Genomic DNA, 16,491 nt, shown 5'->3' on the forward strand with positions numbered 1-16,491 from the left:
GAGATACTGGTCCATGTCTGCATGCTTTCATCATCAAGTTGCTTGGAGTCTGATTGGCTCATTAGTGTTCTCCCTAGCATTTTTATTTTTTTAAAGCCGGTTGGCATTATGAGGGAACCAGGGGGGACTGAACTCTATCACAGGAGGTAAGCAACAACCCGTTATGTATCCTCCCCCCTGGCATCTCACTTACGGTTTGGCTGGAAGGAGAAGGGGAGGCTGTGAGTCTGCAATGATTGCCTCCAATGCAGGGTGGGCCAGAGTCAAGGCAGACTTGTGGAGGGGATCCACACCCAGGATCCTCCTTCCAGTGTGGGCGGCTCAGTGTAGTGAGCATTTCTGTTGCCAGTGCACTCTTCTGCAAGTCAGGCGGCCCTGGGTGTCTGATGCTGTATTTCCCTAACTGTCAGCTGGGAGGTATAAGAAAAATGCCAGGCAGTGTGCCTATGAAAAAGGCCCTTGGGAGAACACTGTTAGAGAAGACTAGTAAGGTGGCCACTGAGTATATGACGTACCAAGATCAGCATTAAATATACGTATATTCTACACGTATGTTAAAAATGCTGTCAAAAATACTCCTGAAACAACCTAAGGACAAGGTCACTACTGAGAGGCACAAAAAGGATTAGCACCAGAGGACCGGGTGATCAATCTAAATATGCTTACAAACACATTAGCTGCAGAGAAGATCTGTGGTGGAAAAGCAGCAAGTTATTCAATACAATGTTCAATAAACACAAACTTAAGAATTCTAATTAAAATTAAAACATTTTCCTTGAAATACTCTACGGCAATTATACCTGCATTGGTTTATTGATCGAATGGAGCAATGTCACAAAGTAAAAAGAATAATAGACTAACAGCATTACTTACTATCTTCCTCTCGTAGAAGGCACCACTGCTGTACGTTGTAGCAAGCGTAGATGCACATTCTTCTAAATACCACGGTTTGTATCCATTTTCTGTTGTGCTACTGATGGAGATGGTATAGATGCTGTTGGTATATCCATCGCAGGAACAGTAGTCAGCCTCTCGACCACCATTCCCTGATGCCCAGACAAAGATGGAGCCCAGTCCTTTACGACCCTAGAAGCCAATATGAAAACACAATAAAAGTCTTAAACCACACCCCTTTAAAGGGCACCAATGGCCAACTTCTAGTAAGATGCAGCCTATCAATTCAATAGGAACATTCATGTGTCAGGGACGTCAAATATCCTAGTGACTGATAGGGTCTGTGAACACAGTTATTTGATAGGCAGTAGACTCACGAAAGGTCATCCCCTCCATTATTAGGAAGCAGGTGTATGACAAACAGGACTTTGCAATCTTTGTCATATACAGTGCATCCGGAAAGTATTCACAACGATTAATACCCCATAATGACAATGTGTAAAAAGTTTTGAGAGTTTTGCAAATTTAATTAAAAAGAAAAAAAAAAAAACACTAAGAAATCACATGTACATAAGTATTCACGGCCTTTGCCATGAAGCTCAAAATTGAGCTCAGGTGCATCCTGTTTCCACTGATCATCCTTGCGATGTTCCTACAGCTTAAATGGAGTCCACCTGTGGTAAATCCAGTTGATTGGACATGATTTTGAAAGGCATACACCTGTCTATATAAGGTCTCATGCTTGACAGTGCATGTCAGAGCACAAGACAAGCATGAAGTTCAAGGAATTGTCTGTAGACCTCCGATACAGGATTGTCTCGAGGCACAAATCTGGGGAAGGGTACAGAAAAATATCTGCTGCTTTGAAGGTCCCAATGAGCACAGTGGCCTCCATCATCCGTAAATCGAAGACGTTTGGAACCACCAGGACTCTTCCTAGAGTTGACTGGTTGCCTAAACTGAGCGATCGGGGGAGAAGGGCCCTAGTCAGGGAGGTGACCAAGAACCCGATGGTCACTGTGTCAGAGCTACAGCATTCCTCTGTGGTGAGAGGAGAACCTTCCAGAAGGACAACCATCTCTGCAGCAATCCACCAATCAGGCCTGTATATCAGAGTGGCCAAACGGAAGCCACTCTTTAGTAAAAAGCATATGGCAGCCCACCTGGAGTTTGCCAAAATGCACCTGAAGGACGCTCTGGTCTGATGAGACAAAGATTGAACTCTTTGATGTGAATGCCAGGCATTCTGTTTGGAGGAAACCAGGCACCGCTCATCACCAGGCCAATACCATCCCTACAGTGAAGCAATGTGGTGGCAGCATCATGCTGTGGGGATGTTTTTCAGTGGCAGGAACTTGGAGACTAGTCAGGATAGAGAGAAAGTTGAATGTAGCAATGTACAGAGACATCCTGGATGAAAACCTGCTCCAGAGCGCTCTTGATCTCAGACTGGGGCGACTGTTCATCTTTCAGCAGGACAACGGCCCTAAGCACACAGCCAAGATATCAAAGGAGTGGCTTCAGGATAACTCTGTGAATGTCCTTGAGTGGCCCAGACTTGAATCCAATTGAACATCTCTGGAGAGATCTGAAAATGGCTGTGCACAGACTTCTCATCCAACCTGATGGAGGAGCTTGAGAGGTGCTGCAAAGAGGAATGGGCGAAACTGCCCAAAGATAGGTGTATGGCATCATATTCAAAAAGACTTGAGGCTGTAATTGCTGCCAATGGTGCATCAACAAAGTATTGTGCAAAGGTTGTGAATACTTATGTACGTGTGATTTTTTTAGTTTTTTTTTTATAAATTTGCAAAAAAAATTTTTTACATGTCGTCATTTTGGGGTATTGTGTGTAGAATTTTGAGGACAAAAATGAATTTATTCCATTTTGGAATAAGGCTGTAACATAACAAAATGTGGAAAAAGTGAAGAGTTGTGAATACTTTCCAGATGCACTGTAGCATTATTTATGCTGATGGCTTTGCTGCCTAATGCCAAACTCAACTAAACCAAAAGCACCATGGGTCTCTCCTATGGTTAGGTCACATTAAAGTGGGAAGTTAAAAAAAAAAAAAAATGTGTAGTGCCCCATTGGCTGCAAAACTGTGGGCACAGGGAAATACCACTACTTTTGTTTTTTTAAATCATGTAGATTTTTATTAGAAAATTTTCTACAAATTATAAACAAAACAAAAAACAGATAAACAAGTAAATAAGTGTTGCCAATAAAAAAGGAAAGTACAGTGGTATAATTAAATACCAAAATATACAATCAAAGAAGAATCAGCAGTAAACCGAACCTGAGATCACAAATATGACATACAGTATAAACAGCTCGCGCATGGAAGTAAAATAAAATAATCGAACAATAAGGAAGCAAACAAAACAAAGAAAGGGGCAAAAACAAAAAAGGGAAAGAAAAAGGAGAATAGAAGAGGCTAGATTACACGGAAGGATCCCCAATTGGTCTACGAAGGCCCAAAAAAGAAAGAGCCCATCTATCCCATAATTTGTGAAATTTAGAAAGGGCTTTACGACTAGTATAGACATACCTTTCATGATCAATGGTATCATTAACAAGTGCCCTCCATTTGTTTATATCAGGAGGATCTGGAGCACACCAAGAACGGGCAATAATTACTTTTGCTAAAGTGGATAAGCCTAAAACATAACGATAAATATTTGAATTAAACAATTCCTCAATATCCAATGCGAATGAGGGGAAAGTAAACTGTATATCAGACCATACCAAGGTCCAAAAATCATTAACTCTAGGGCAATCCCATAACAAATGCCAAAAATCGCAACCAAGAGCATGACATTTGGGGCAATTAGTTGGAGCATTAATATCAATACGTGCAATAGAAACAGGGGACCGGTAAGACCTGTGCAAAATAAAATAATGGATTTGTTGGAAACGAACACAAGGGGAAGTGTATCTTATAGAGCCCAACAACTGAGACCATTGTTCATCCTGAAGAGAATCCAAATCTAGTTCCCATTTATTCCTAAGGGGGAGAAAGGCATCTGGCAAATTACGAGAGGTAAGATCACTATAAAGATAGGAGACTGTCTTACGAACAGGTAACTTGATAAGTGCAAGTTTAAGAAGAGAAGGTGATAATAAAACAGGGTCAGATCCAAACTGGGAGTGCAGGGCATAACGAAGTTGAAGGTATCTATAAAATGCCGTACGAGGAAGGCCAAACTCCATGCACAAATGATCAAAGGAGTGAAGCATCCCATTATGAAACAAATGGCCAAGGCATTTGATACCATAGGAAATCCAGAAGGACTCCAGCACTCCAGCACTCCCAGCTCAGAAAAACCATCATTATACCACAGGGGGATCTCCGGATCCACACCCTCATCCCCAAATAATCCCTGAGCAAAATGCCAAACCAGTCGAGCCTGTCGAAGTAAGGGGGAGATCTACCCGGCAATTTTACAGATAACAAAATTTGTAGAGGAGCTAAAGGGAAGCCTGTTTGCACACTAAGAAATCCCGCCAAAGCGGTATCAGTACTAGCAGATAACCAGGGCACCAATTGTGACAGCTGTGAAGCCATATAATAAATACGTAAATTAGAAAGGGCCAGTCCACCTGAAGATTTAGATCTACAAAGTTTTCGGAGAGCAATCCATGGTCTCTTATCCCCCCACACAAAAGAAGATAAAATAGAATCAATATGAGAAAAAACTTTTTTGGGAATATATACAGGGGAATGCTGTAAAACATACAAGTATTTAGGTTGAATGGACATCTTAAATAAGTTAATACGATCTGTCACTGTAAGCGGAAGTTTCTTCCACACATGAATCTTTTGTTTAAAAGCTGAGGTAATGGGCATCACATTTAATTCTACAAAGTCAGCAGGGATAGGTAAAATGGAGACGCCCAAATACCGAAAGGAGAGAGTCCATTGTAAAGGGCAGGAGAGAGAGGGGGATAGAGGCAGGGAGCCATTCAAAGGAAAAATATTAGATTTGGACCAATTAATCAGCAACCCCGAAAAAAACCCAAAATCCTTAATAATGTCCATCAAACGATCCAAAGCTGGGCCCGCGTCTGCCAGAAACAGGAGCATATCGTCCGCATAAAGAGCTATTTTGTCAATTACATGGCCCACTCGCACGCCCGGAATATCGGAATCTGAGCGAATGACACACGCCAGGGGCTCGATAGCCAGTGCAAACAATGCAGGGGATAAAGGGCACCCCTGGCATGTGCCAAGCCCAAGTTGAAAAGAAGAGGAGACACAACCATTCACCGACACTCTGGCTGCCGGGGAAGAGTACAAAAGACGGACCCAGCCAATAAAACGAGGACCAAAACCAAATTTAGACAAGACCTCCCATAAATAGGAGGAGGAACACACTGCCAGTCAGCAGCACCAGCGTGCATCCACAAGCCAGCGCCAGGGAGAAGAGGAGAAACGCTCCAGCGCCGATCCAGGGGCAGCAGCAGACACGGTAAGTGAAAAGCCCGGGGCACTGCTCCTGTAGGATTAATGAAGGATAGATAGTAGGAGAGCACGCAGGTATGCTCCTACTACATGCCGCTCCAAGCCACGCCCCCCAAGTTACCACTACTTTAAAGAAGTGTGTATACACTGCAGTTACATCTGTGCCTTCATATTCATCAACATACTACTGGGTCTGCATGTACGGGGGAGTCTGATCACCTAAAATTTGAACCCACCAGACCTTGAGAGAAGGAGACTTGAGATGGCCCGAAAGCGCCTTTGCCAGTGAAGAGGGGGCTATAAATATGAAACAACGGTTTACATTTTTTTTTTTTTAAACTTTTAAAAGTTGAAATGTTTTACAAAGTAATCTTCCCTACAGCCTAGCAACAGGGTGAAAAAATAGTTTAAGCAAAAATGTACATCTGTACAATAGGTGTGATGTTCCGTAACTGCCCCGTGCCTGGTAAGTTGTTAGATATAAAAATATCCTTCCACAGAATGTCAGCACATGTGAAAATGATCTTTAAGTTCTGGTCTCCAAATGATCACTACATCCCCCCCAACATGAAGAATAAGGTGGAGTGAAGCTGTGATGCTTGGTGGCTTCCAGCCAACACTGTCCTGACAGAGCTGGACAAACCCCAGCATCGTACAGCTGCAACTTTAGCCTATATAGACAGTAAAATGCTAGGGAAAAATCTGATGGCTTCTCTAGAAAATAAGCCAATAACCAGCCAGGAGACCCTTCGGGTCTTATCAAAACACTGCAGCATGTGGCAAATGTGTCAGCTGCTCCCACACCCTTACCATATGGACCCATGTAATGGAAAATAATATGATTTAATAAAACATTGCAGCACTAAAGTCAATTAACAAAACATGTTTTTTTCCCCATGCATCAATAGCATAACTGCTCCCTAAATTATACACACAAACGTAACATTGGGGCTTTTTAGAAAATCAAACCAGATTCTTTTTTAGCATCACAGATTAATGCATAGGACAATAATGTATATTAATAATGCATAGGATTAATGTAACAGACGCTGATTGGCTGCTCCCACATGGGTCCCAGCCAATGAGCGGCCGCTTTCGGCCGCCTATTGGCTCGCACCCAGTGAGAAATTACAGCTGACTTCGGTCATCTGTCATTTCACGAGGTGTAAGTGTATACTTTCATCTGCCCAGACTGGTTTGGGTAACTCGTTTATTTGTTTTACCAAGACCCTGGATGCTACGGAGAGCAGCGCCAGGATCTAGGGGAGTATAGATTCTTTTATGCAGGGCCAGGCACACAGATTCTACTTGAGAAGGGGACAGACACATCTGCAGCAGGTATGTGCGAATGGGCAGATGTATGAAATAAAGTTTTACTAGGCACGGTGTGTGTGCTTTGTCTTTATTTAACCATTTATTTTACAGTGGGGGTACGGGTGCCGGCTGTCTGCTGACACTTGTAGTTCCATAAGTGCCAAAGGGCAGGCATGCTGGCACCTGTAGTCCCACTGTAAAATACATTAGTTTCCTTATATTTCTAACTTTATTACCCCCCCGTACCCAATGCTCCGGGGGTACGGGGAAGAGCCCCGGGCTTCAGACCAAGCCTGGAGTTTCAGGAAGGGGGAGGTCCCATCTCCCCTGAGATCCCCGGCTTGGCCTTACCGGCTTGGGCTGATAATGCTGGGGCCACGGAGCCCCGGTGAAAGGGTCTCAGGGCTGTGGTATTACTCATTATGTTCCCCATAATTTTAGGAACCAGGACTGGCTGGCAAGTCCGGGGCTGGTTAGGCGATTTTTTTTTTTGGGGGGTGGGGGCGATCCGTCATTTTTTTACATAAAAAAAATAAAGGTTTTTTTTTTTTTTTTTTAGGTATTCAAGCAGAAACTTTCTGTGTATGTTTCTGCCAAACTCGCAGCTCAGGAGGTTGTCTAAATGAAACATCTAATTTTCAGTGAGTTTGCTACAAGCTCACCCCAGATTGTAAACTCGATTCTTTGTAAATTTGCTAGTTGCACCTTTTTCATGTAAAGCACTTCCTAGTTTGGCCGATGGTGAGTTTAGTCGAGTTTGCAAACTCACATGAGTCTTAACAGTGAGAAGGGAAAACTCACTTCCAAACTCGTTGGGTCTTCGTAAATTCGCGAGTTTGAAAAAACAGGCTAAACTCGCATGATTTTAAAAACTCACCCAAACTCGATTCTTAGTAAATTTACCCCTAAGTGTAAAAAACAGCAATACTGCACACGGTGTAAACAAACCAAACAAGTATTTTGTGGAGAATAGTTAATTAAATGTTTACCCAGAAGCATCTCTGTTGTATGCAGACTTAATGCACAATCTTGCCAGACATTTTGGCATTAATCCAGTGCTGGGTTTGGGTCACATATTGCAGTTACTAGTCCAGCTGCCTTTTATAGGCTTCATTAGTGCAGCGTTTGTGGCCAGCATAAAGAGAAGCGCCTGTTAAATAGACCCACGAGTTTCTGCTACACGGACTAAGTTTTTTCAGAAATAAAACATTTAGCTAGCGCTGAATCATAACCTCAACATTTCCCAACGCATTTTTTAAGCCAAGGTCTGAAGGAGTATCCAACCATCACCCATTAAAAACATTAAACCCTTGTTAAGACATCTGAATGTCTTATGTCAGCAAACCAAGCCTTCAACAAAGTCAAAATAATCACCTTCTTAATTCCATCTTCAAATGCTTTTTTGGCCAGTGGTCCAGGACCATCTACAGTCTTCCCATCATCATCAGGGCCCCAGCTTGCGCTGTAAATATCAATATAGTCGGGCCGGATGCCCAGAGACTTTGCTTCAACCACATCAGTTACATCCCCATCTAGCATACGGATCCCTGATAGGGGGAGAGAAAAAAAACAACATAATTTTGCTAAACTTTAAAGTCAAATAGTTACAGCTTTAACAATATTGAAATTAGTACTTGTGTGGCCTGAGTTGCAGTTTTTGACCACATATCCATGTTTTCCAGTCAAAGACCATGGGGTATATTTACAAAAGTGAGTTTTTAGAAGTGGAGATATTGCCCATAGCAATCAGATTCTACTTATTTATCTAGCACCTTCTAGAAGATAATATCTAGAATCTGACTGGTTGCTATGGGCAACATCTCCACTTCTAAAAACTCTCATTTTAGTAAATATACCCCCAGGACGCAGTTATATCCATCTATAAATGATCCGGGCAGTTCTGCATCACATAACCTTAACTAACTACATACAAATTGCAAGAACCAATTTAATTAAAGGAGTGTTTCCAATTAAGCAGTTTTAATTTACAGTTGACTTCTCTCTTCTCAGGGGAAACCTTCCAAAAACTACTTCAGTCAAACAAACTATTCTGTGTGCTCTTGCACTCACCAACACTGATCTCCCACTGTACTCCTGTGTCATTAAAATCTTATTCCCTACTTCTGTCACTCAAAAACAGTCCGAAAAAAAAAACATTTGCAGAAATGAACAAGGAAAATTTTACTCTAAATTCAAATAATAAATCCCTAGCATTGTACAACAACCAGAATGACTAACCTGGCCATAACTGTACTCTAGTTATAACAGGGGTCTTCAACTGGTCTATGTACTTCTTACTGGTTGCTTCTCTCTTTTTTTACTTACTGGTTGCCAGTAACCATTATATCAAGCAGTGTCACTATAATGGCTGATCATTCTACTTCAATCAACCTAAAGCTGTAAGGTGGTCTAGGGATGGACATCCAGACTGCATGGTGCTTCAAACAGTTATGAATGTAAAGCAGTAACATTACAAAAAAAGTGTCCTCCTAGGAACACCTAGAGCAGAGTATCTCAAACTTGGCCCTCAAGACTAACAGTCCAGGTTTTAAGGATATCCATGCTTGAACACAGGTGACTAATTAGTACTGCAGTCTATTTTGATTTAAGTTACTGTGCTACCCTTAAAACCTGGACTGTTTGTGTCTCTCGAGGACAGAGTTTGAGAAGAACTGCTCTAGAGGACAGTTCAAACCAGGTTAGAAGAATATATCCTATCAGTAGGGGGTTTACTTTTAAGGTCGAGAGACCCTTTAAAATGTTGCACATTTCTTAATTTTTGACAAGGCTTTGAAGTTAAAACTAGAACAAAGTAGATAAAGACAAGGCAAAACCAGGTCAAAAGCAGTATTAACTCTTCCAATATCTATAAAGGTGCATACACACACAAAGATTTTTTGAACGATTATCGTTAAACGATATCGTTTAAAAAAATCGTTCACTTTCTGACTCAAACGATGAACGATTATTGTTCATGCGCGTTCACATTTGTAGTTTGTAGTTCAGTCAGACTCAACGATAAGTTAATATGCAAAAATTGTTTGTAGTTCATAAAAATCGTTCATTACATTTAAATGAACATAGTAAATGAACAACTTTAGTAAACTATTTTAGTTCATTTTTTTCAAGGTAGAAAATCGTTTACTAAAATCGTTCATTAACTAAATCGTTGTGTGTGTATGCACCTTAAGTGCCCAAATCTTTCCCCATCACACAGATCATCATTTCCTGACTAAACAGGAGAAGGTGATTGGCAGGGAATGTGTGAATGCATACAAAGCTACAAGAAGAGATTAAAATACATTTATACAGATATTTTGGACCAGTGCTAAAATTGCAGAATTGTGATAGGTGCTAGTAACCTTTATGCGTACAACCATTTCTCTGGGGAACAATCTCTTCCAGGCCTCTTTGCACGATATCCTCACACACTAGTTTTTAACCACCAGAGGATTGGCAAATCATAGAGCAGAGGTACCCAAAGTACACCATTACAGTCCAGTTTTTAGGGATATCCATGCTTGAGCACAGGTGACTTAATTAGTATATCAGTCAATTTGATTTTACCATCTGGGCTCAAGCATGGAAATCTTTAAAATCTGGACTGCAATGGCGGAGTTAGGCAACCTCTGCCATAAAGAAAAAGAAAATTGTACAAAAGGCAGCATGGTTGGCATAGTGCTTTGCATTACCAAAAACATACTTGTAGGTAAATTGGCTTCTAATAAAAGTTAATATTAAGGTGTGTGTGTCCATGTTATAGGGAATATGGATTGTAAGCTCCACTAGGGAAGGGACTGATGTGACTGCCTAAATATTCTCTGCAAAGCACTGCGTAATGTGTGGGCTGCATAAATAACTTAACGGATGAGTTGTACGTATGGACTATCTCTGCACCAGTTCTTTCAGGGGGCCGCAGTCAGCATCCTGGCATGTGGAACACTAATGGGGGGGGGGGATATTGGGATAAGGCACCGGGGAGGGAGGGTTAGTGGAGGGGGACAGGTTAGTGTTAGCAGTACTTACCTACAGGTGTCGGGATTTTGACTGTCGGGATGCCGCTGTCTGTATTCTGACCAGTAGTATCCCGACCACCAGGATCACATACCCAGCCTTTTTTAGGGGAGGTCGCATTTATGACTGCAAATGGAAGGTCGCTAAATACATACTCACTACTACTTATGGAACCCAAGGACCCGTGTGAGACCACATATGCATATATTCATGACATGTCTGAGGAGTCAGAGACCTAGATGCTGGCCTCCTCACTCTTTTGTGCACAGTAATCAAACTGTGGTGTCCCCAATTGAGCAGACAGCCACCACAATACGCTATCTAAGTGATGGATACCATTAAACCTTCTATCGGATGAGGTGTTGTCATGTGTGCAAACCACTTATCATACTAACATAAAATAAAGACACTGAGACGTGGATTTGGCAGATAACTTGATGGCGATTTATTGGAGCAATAATAATTATTATTTATTTAAGGATGTATGGTGGCAAAGAAAGGACGGCCAGAAATCAGCCAGATCTGCTATGCCCACACACAAACAACAAAAGGCATAGCAGGCGTAGATCGCCCAGAGTGCATACACATAACCATGTAACTCATATCATCAACAAAAGGTAACGCTCACCCCCATCTTGACTTCCCACCCGTTTAGGTGGTGATACTGCCCCCCGTTAGGTTGGTACAGCCAACTACCAGTCAACGAAGGGAGCGCCCTTAAATCATAATTGCACCCGGACTGGCGACCTGCCGTTCTTTCCCGCCACAGCAAGGTTCTGCTTATAGAACCGCTGCACCGCCACCATACCAAGTACTACCCCAATAACGCCAACTCCTCAAAAAGATCCCCAATAAACAATGACCAACCCTCCTCTGTTAAATGAACTCCATCAGGTCTATACATATAACTAAATCGAAATTGAATGTTCTTATGGTAAATGAAACGGCCATAATTGGCCATCACAAATTTGGCAACTGCGAAATTAAGTTTCTTCCTAGCTTCGTCATTAGCAGGAAAACTCCTAACCCCACGCCAGACCTGTCGAGGTACAATGCAAGACCAAATTAATTTACACAAGGGCCAGGCCGATAGCACCCTCGCCAAATCGTTGACAATATCAACTCGTAATTCTACAGTGGACCTCTGCCCTAAGTCGTTGCCTCCTAAATAAGCCACCAAAATACGTGGCCTACCAAAAAGCCTTGCATACTCTAACAGTTTAGGACAAAAGGAATGCCATCTCATACCTCTGGAACCTATGCAACGGACCCTAGCTGAATATTCAAAAATTGGAGCTTGATCTGAACTCAAACCTAGCAGCCCAGAAAATATATGAGTGGCCTAAAACCCAAATTTCCTGCGTGTCAAAGAGCAATCCTAAAGGTGGAAGAAAGCAGTAAATAAAAAATTAATAACTGTCATAAAACAATAAAATTTTATGGTGTATTAGTGGGATCTGATAGAACATAAGTGAGTATCTGCCAAAAAGAAAAATTTTCTATTGGTCGCCGACTTTACTATTTGAAGTGGCTGAGACAAACAGAAGACACAAAGGGGAAGAATGGGTGGGGGGGAATTGGGAAAAAACAGGTGAACTCGGCAAGAGGTAAAATAAAAACCTGCTGAGGGATGGACTATGGCCTAATTAAATGATTGAGAATAGCCGAATTGAATCCGTCAGTTCAGGTAAAAATTGTAAAATCCCTCAAGACTCCCATTGCCAGCAATGGCGAGTAGCTAATCCCGAGTAGGACGGACAGGGGTAACAGACAAGACAGGACAGTACATGAGACAAGACAAAAACCAGGCAAGCATAAAATATAAACGTAACCGGAACAGACTGTGAAATGACTTTAAAACAAAGGGCCTTCACGCCTAGGTCGAATGTAACCTTTATAACTATCCGATTTCCAACGTCCTAGGGCCTTAATTTCTGATGCCGAGAAACCCGCAGCTGCCGCCGAAGTTGCGGCTCCGATCAGAAACGAGTGTGTACCAAAATCTTGAGGCGGGAGGCCTAAAACTGATACACACCTCTTCAAAAACCAACCAAACTGGTATTTGGTAAGCGGAGTCCTGTCCATATGCATGAGTCATGAACCAGGAACATCCGGCCGCAATAACTCATACCGCATAGCTAGTGCCACGGGGCAGATCTGTTCGTACCTAGATGGACCCAACGAGATCCACCCACCCCTACCAGTCTGGTCGGTCTTTGACCGCTGAATCCTACAGAGAACAGACCTCTCACTGACCAGGATATCCGAGAGGAGCATGGCGGCATCAACCCATTTGGATGATGCCACCAGCTCCGATACCCTCAAGGTGCCGTGAAAAGCCTCTGAAAACACCACTTGAATCAGGACCGCCTCATACGCAGTAAGAGCCACTCCGAGAACCGCCCCTAATACTGCCGGAAGCAGATGAGCGTCCACAGGTCTCCTAAGGTCAGCTACTGGCCGGGAGACCCGTGCCCAACCCTTTAAAGCCTTCACAATCAGAAAACTTTTAGTAAAGTCAGGTTGGCCCTTCAATTTACAATAAAATGCAATGCCCCCCAAAGAGCGCGCAACAGAAGCCCTGGATCTGCCAGCCAAATGGAGACTCCAAATAAAAGAAAGCATCGAACGATGCTGACTCTTACCTGCCTGTTTGCTGCTACGGGAATAATCTTCCCATTCATTCCATGCCTGCCGATATGCTCGCAACGTGGAGGGGGCTAAAGACTGTTCTGCTAAGCCCTCCATGCCGGCTCGATCACCTGCCAAACATAAGAGGGGCAAAGCACAACGTCAGCACCAGGGGCCACAGATCGGGACCTAGCCCACTGGAAACGTGATAACGCATCGTCTATCTCATTCTCCACCCCAGGAACGTGTCTTGCCTTAAACATGATGTTACAGCGCAAACATGTGAGCACAGCTGCGCTAGCAAGCGCAAACCAGCAGGGAAGCCGCATGTTGCTGATTGTATCGCATGGACCACGCCCAGGTTGTCACACCTGATAATGATGCTGCGATTGCGTAACCATTCCCCCCAGATTTCCAAGGAAACCATTATGGGAAAGAGTTTGAGAAGGAGTAAGTCCTTAGTCAAACCCTTTCCCACCCATTCTTCCAGCCAACGGCCAACGCACCAGGAGCCATCAAGGTAACATCCGAACCCTGTGGTGCCTGCTGCGTCGGTGAACAGCTGCAGCTGCAAATTGTCAGCGGCTGGAGACATCCACAACCGAACGCCATTAAAATCCCGAAGAAACGAGACCCAGACAGAGAGGTCCTGCTTAATCTCTGAGGATAAACGTAGCAAATGTCTCGGTTAGTGACACCAGCCGTGGCCCTTTCCAATTTACGTGAAAAAGCTCTGCCCATTGGAATTACTTTACAGGCCCAGGAGGGATTGCGCCTGCCGCAGGGTAATTCTACTGGAAGCCGTGCATTCCGCTATGGCATTACGCAACTTGACAGGCTTATCGAGAGGAATGCGACAAGAACCCGCTGAGGTACAGATCTCGATACCCAGGAATGACAAGGGGAAGGGCCCTCCGTTTTGTCCGCAGCAACGGGAACTCCAAATGAAAAAACAGCGCTCGTAAAGAAAACAAAAGATAACTGCAACTGCCTGAACCGGAAGGGCCGACACACAGAAAGTCATCGAGATAGTGGGCTATTCCATGACTACCGCAAAAATTAAATAAATAAATTCCGCGCACCAGTGTAGGAAGGTGCTAAAATGCTCGAAAAACGCACAGGACACAGAACACCCCATAGGCAAGCATTTGTCTATGCAATATCCGTTGTCCAAGCTAAAAACCCATAAACTGGAATGACTCTGGGTGCAAAGGAAGTAGACGAAAAGCTGACTCAACATCTATCTTCGCCATCAGTGCGCCCGGACCATAACACCTAATGACATCCAAAGCATCGTCAAAAGACTGGTACACCACCGAGGAAACCTCAACTGGTATGGCAAAATTTACTGACGAGCCTGGCGGATAAGACAGATGTTGCATGAGCCTGTATTTTCCTGGAATTTTCTTGGGAACCACTCCCACCGGGGAATTCACAAGATCCCTAATGGGGGTTCTGCAAAAGGCCCTGCAATGCGCCTGACGCTAACCTCGCCAGCCACTTTTTCCCTAAGAATGTGAGGCAATTCAAAGGCAGACTTCAAATTTCTAGGCGAATATGTGTCGACATCCCTGCAAATAGGTAAACGAAAACCAAAACTGAAGCCTTTTAACGAAAATTCTGCGTCCTGCAGAACCGGGTACCAACTCAACCATTTTGCTATCGCTGTGACACGGACAGGGGATGGAACTTTACTTAGCACTTGTGCCTTTTGCTGGCTGTGCAGGCTGCTGCTGGGTACCCCCCTTGAAACACTTGGCAACTGGGTGATTGCCACCACATCGCAAGCAGAGGTGACGAAAATGACATTTTCGTCCCTGCGTACAGGTGGAATTATTAAAGGCGAAGCATTTTCCCCAGACGCCTGCTGTTAGCCCTGACGAACTGAACTAGCTGCTTTGCTCGCGTTGTACCCCTCATAGGCAGGACGCGAAGGCTGCGTGACCTCCAGCAATGTATATTTGTCGAAGTAGGAGCATAGCTGAGAATGGAGCTTCCCGGTGATAGCTGCTTGGGGCAGTGATTGCAATAATAAGCTGTGCACCCTGTAGAAATTCACTGTAGCACATGTATTCTGTCTATTTTGTAAGTTAAATGCTCAGAATACAGTATATAATACAATCTCCTCTATTGACTGATAATATGATTCAAAGGAGATAAAAGCTAGATCTAAGGTGCCATACATAAATAAAGCAGTGTCAAAGCCATTACCCCTTACTGTCAGATAACGCATCACTAAAGCATTCTATTCCCCCAATGATACCTCAATGCCCAGCATAATACTGACACTGTTTGCTGCAACTGTTTTCTACCATTAAGAGTGCATAATCAGCACAGACCAGCTATAAAATACATCATACGAATGTACTGAATGATATAATTCTGGCATATACAGGACCAGCAAACACAGTAAGCAATTATATGTAGAAGTAGAGCCATCCTGTCTGAGCTGAATCTTTTTATTTCATGTGCAGGCTCCTTTACAGATCATATGAGCAAGTTGGGGAATCTGGGAGAGGGCAGAAAAAGAAACCATGCACTGTCCTGGACATAGATGCACAGATTGGTCCCCTTATGTACTGGATGGTGTATTATCCAGTATTAATAATTGATCCAATAGGTGATCCATATCAGTGCACCCCGTACAGTGCATGTTTTCCAGATCTAGTTGGTGCACAACAATATTCATTACTGGCTTTTAACTTTTTCTACTGGCTGACACATTTAAAAGATCAACAGGGACTGTAGTGCTAGTTATTTCATTTGTGACACTGAGGGGATCCTAAAAAACATGCAACTTTAGTATTATATGCTATTTCTATTGTAGTCATCATGGTGTGTGCTGAGGGGGGGTTCAGGCAAGGCACTCATAAACCCCTCCTGCATTTGCCTATGGTGCTGGCCACTGCAGCCACAAAGATGATATTGACCAGGGGCATTAAGGACTGAAGGGAAGCACCCCTCCCCCGCACTGGCACACCTTCCACAAAGCTGCTGCAGCCTGAGGGGGGATAGAACTATCAATAGGGGAACCACACCTGCAGCTCCTAATAACATGGGGGCACTGTGGAGCCAGGGACCAGGGTCTGGGGAGGCTCATTACTAGGCAGGACATAGCTACACCCACCCCCAGCAGAACAAGAAATCAGAAAAGACAGTGATTGAGGACAGA

General features: G+C 43.5%; 1 protein-coding gene across 1 annotated transcript in view; it reads right to left on the bottom strand.

The window, feature by feature from the left end:
• The window catches only part of PCSK6 (proprotein convertase subtilisin/kexin type 6), a 205,087-nt gene that overhangs the window by 79,823 nt on the left and 108,773 nt on the right, over nucleotides 1-16,491 (bottom strand). Inside the window, exons 7-8 of the mRNA XM_088452719.1 lie at nucleotides 8,049-8,221; nucleotides 874-1,086 (exon numbers count right to left, since the gene is read on the bottom strand). Of these exons, the coding sequence (XP_088308845.1) occupies nucleotides 874-1,086; nucleotides 8,049-8,221 (386 nt within the window). The remainder of the gene's footprint in view (nucleotides 1-873; nucleotides 1,087-8,048; nucleotides 8,222-16,491) is intronic.

Source organism: Taudactylus pleione, unplaced genomic scaffold, assembly GCF_031769625.1.
Source record: "Taudactylus pleione unplaced genomic scaffold, aTauple2 ptg000556l, whole genome shotgun sequence".
Classification (NCBI taxonomy): Eukaryota; Metazoa; Chordata; class Amphibia; order Anura; family Myobatrachidae; genus Taudactylus; species Taudactylus pleione.